We start from the raw sequence: 1205 nt of genomic DNA, 5'->3' as shown, positions 1-1205 counted from the left end.
TATATATATATATATAAAAATACAAAAACAAGGAACATGAATAAACGTGTTTTTCATTGATAAAATATAAATAAGAAATTAAAAAATTCATTTTATAAACACAAAATATTTAAGAGTTGTAGAAAACTTCTGTGCTAGTTTATATATATAGATATCGTTGATTTGCAAATAAAACTCATTTCATCATATTTACAAGATTACTAAATTGCTAATTTTAATGTAGGAGAATAATCTATGCCTGTCACACATCCGCCGTTACATAAAAATATGCTTTCGGTGGTTAAATATAAGTGTATTTGAACACACTTATTAAATTCGCACCTATCATTTTGTATAATGGTTAGATACTTTACGTCGGAAGGCAATCTATTAACTATTTTCTCGCTCTTCATAAAATAGTTTTTACATACATTACTCGCTGTTACTTTATAACATAAGTAAAATAGATGAGCTAAAATAGATTTCATAGTGCGAAAAATGGTAGAAAAATATAAAGAAAATATTAGGTTTTTTTTTAAACGGACGACGTAAAGTATGCATACAGGCAGGCTGAATTAGGAAAGGCACAGATACCAGTGTTATATCTAAATGCGTAAGGCGATTTCCTGGTTTGTGATTTCAGGAAGACATTTTTTTTCTTTTCAATAATTATGTAATCATACATACATATACATACGTATATATGTATATAAATTTGCGACAATATACGATATATATACATATATATCATATGTATGCTCGATGACGCACAATACTTGACATGTAAAAGTTCTTAAAAAAGTAATTTACACTCAATCTTGAGAACCACAGAATAACGGAGTCTGGAGTTTTTCTTTTCTCTTTTAAGATTATATGCATCACACAATATCCATTGAGCAGTCGACTAATAATAAATAAATTTTTGCTTCTTTGCCCAGCTCGATTCAATATGCGTTAGGTACGCATTGGGCATGTTGTATCATGACACTGTCGGCACATCGGTTGTTTAAAACTCGTGTCTGTATGGCCTTTCGCTTGTCGGAACTCGAGAGATGAAGCGAAGCTTATATGGTTCATGGCCTGCAGCATATAATATATATACCGGTGTGAATTGATAATAGAAATGTCAGGTATTCATTCTGATGCACCAATGGCTATGGATGCCGTCAATTCGCACATTTCTGTACAATTATTCTGTACTATATTGAAATGATGAGTACAGTGAC

At 30.8% G+C, this 1205-nt stretch overlaps 1 protein-coding gene across 15 annotated transcripts in view; it reads right to left on the bottom strand.

Annotated features, from left to right (window-relative positions):
* The window catches only part of LOC108753673 (serine/threonine-protein kinase MARK2-like), a 108433-nt gene that overhangs the window by 10518 nt on the left and 96710 nt on the right, over window positions 1–1205 (bottom strand). Inside the window, exon 14 of one of the 15 annotated variants that reach the window (XM_018495480.1) lies at window positions 822–1059. The exons of the other annotated variants lie outside the window; for them this stretch is intronic. Coding sequence (XP_018350982.1) covers window positions 1053–1059 — 7 coding nt within the window. The 3' untranslated portion in view covers window positions 822–1052. Of the gene's footprint in view, window positions 1–821; window positions 1060–1205 lie in introns of those variants that run through there. 15 annotated transcript variants of the gene reach the window in all.

Source organism: Trachymyrmex septentrionalis, unplaced genomic scaffold, assembly GCF_001594115.1.
Source record: "Trachymyrmex septentrionalis isolate Tsep2-gDNA-1 unplaced genomic scaffold, Tsep1.0 scaffold70, whole genome shotgun sequence".
NCBI lineage: Eukaryota > Metazoa > Arthropoda > Insecta > Hymenoptera > Formicidae > Trachymyrmex > Trachymyrmex septentrionalis.
This window is presented reverse-complemented; position numbering and strand designations above follow the sequence as displayed.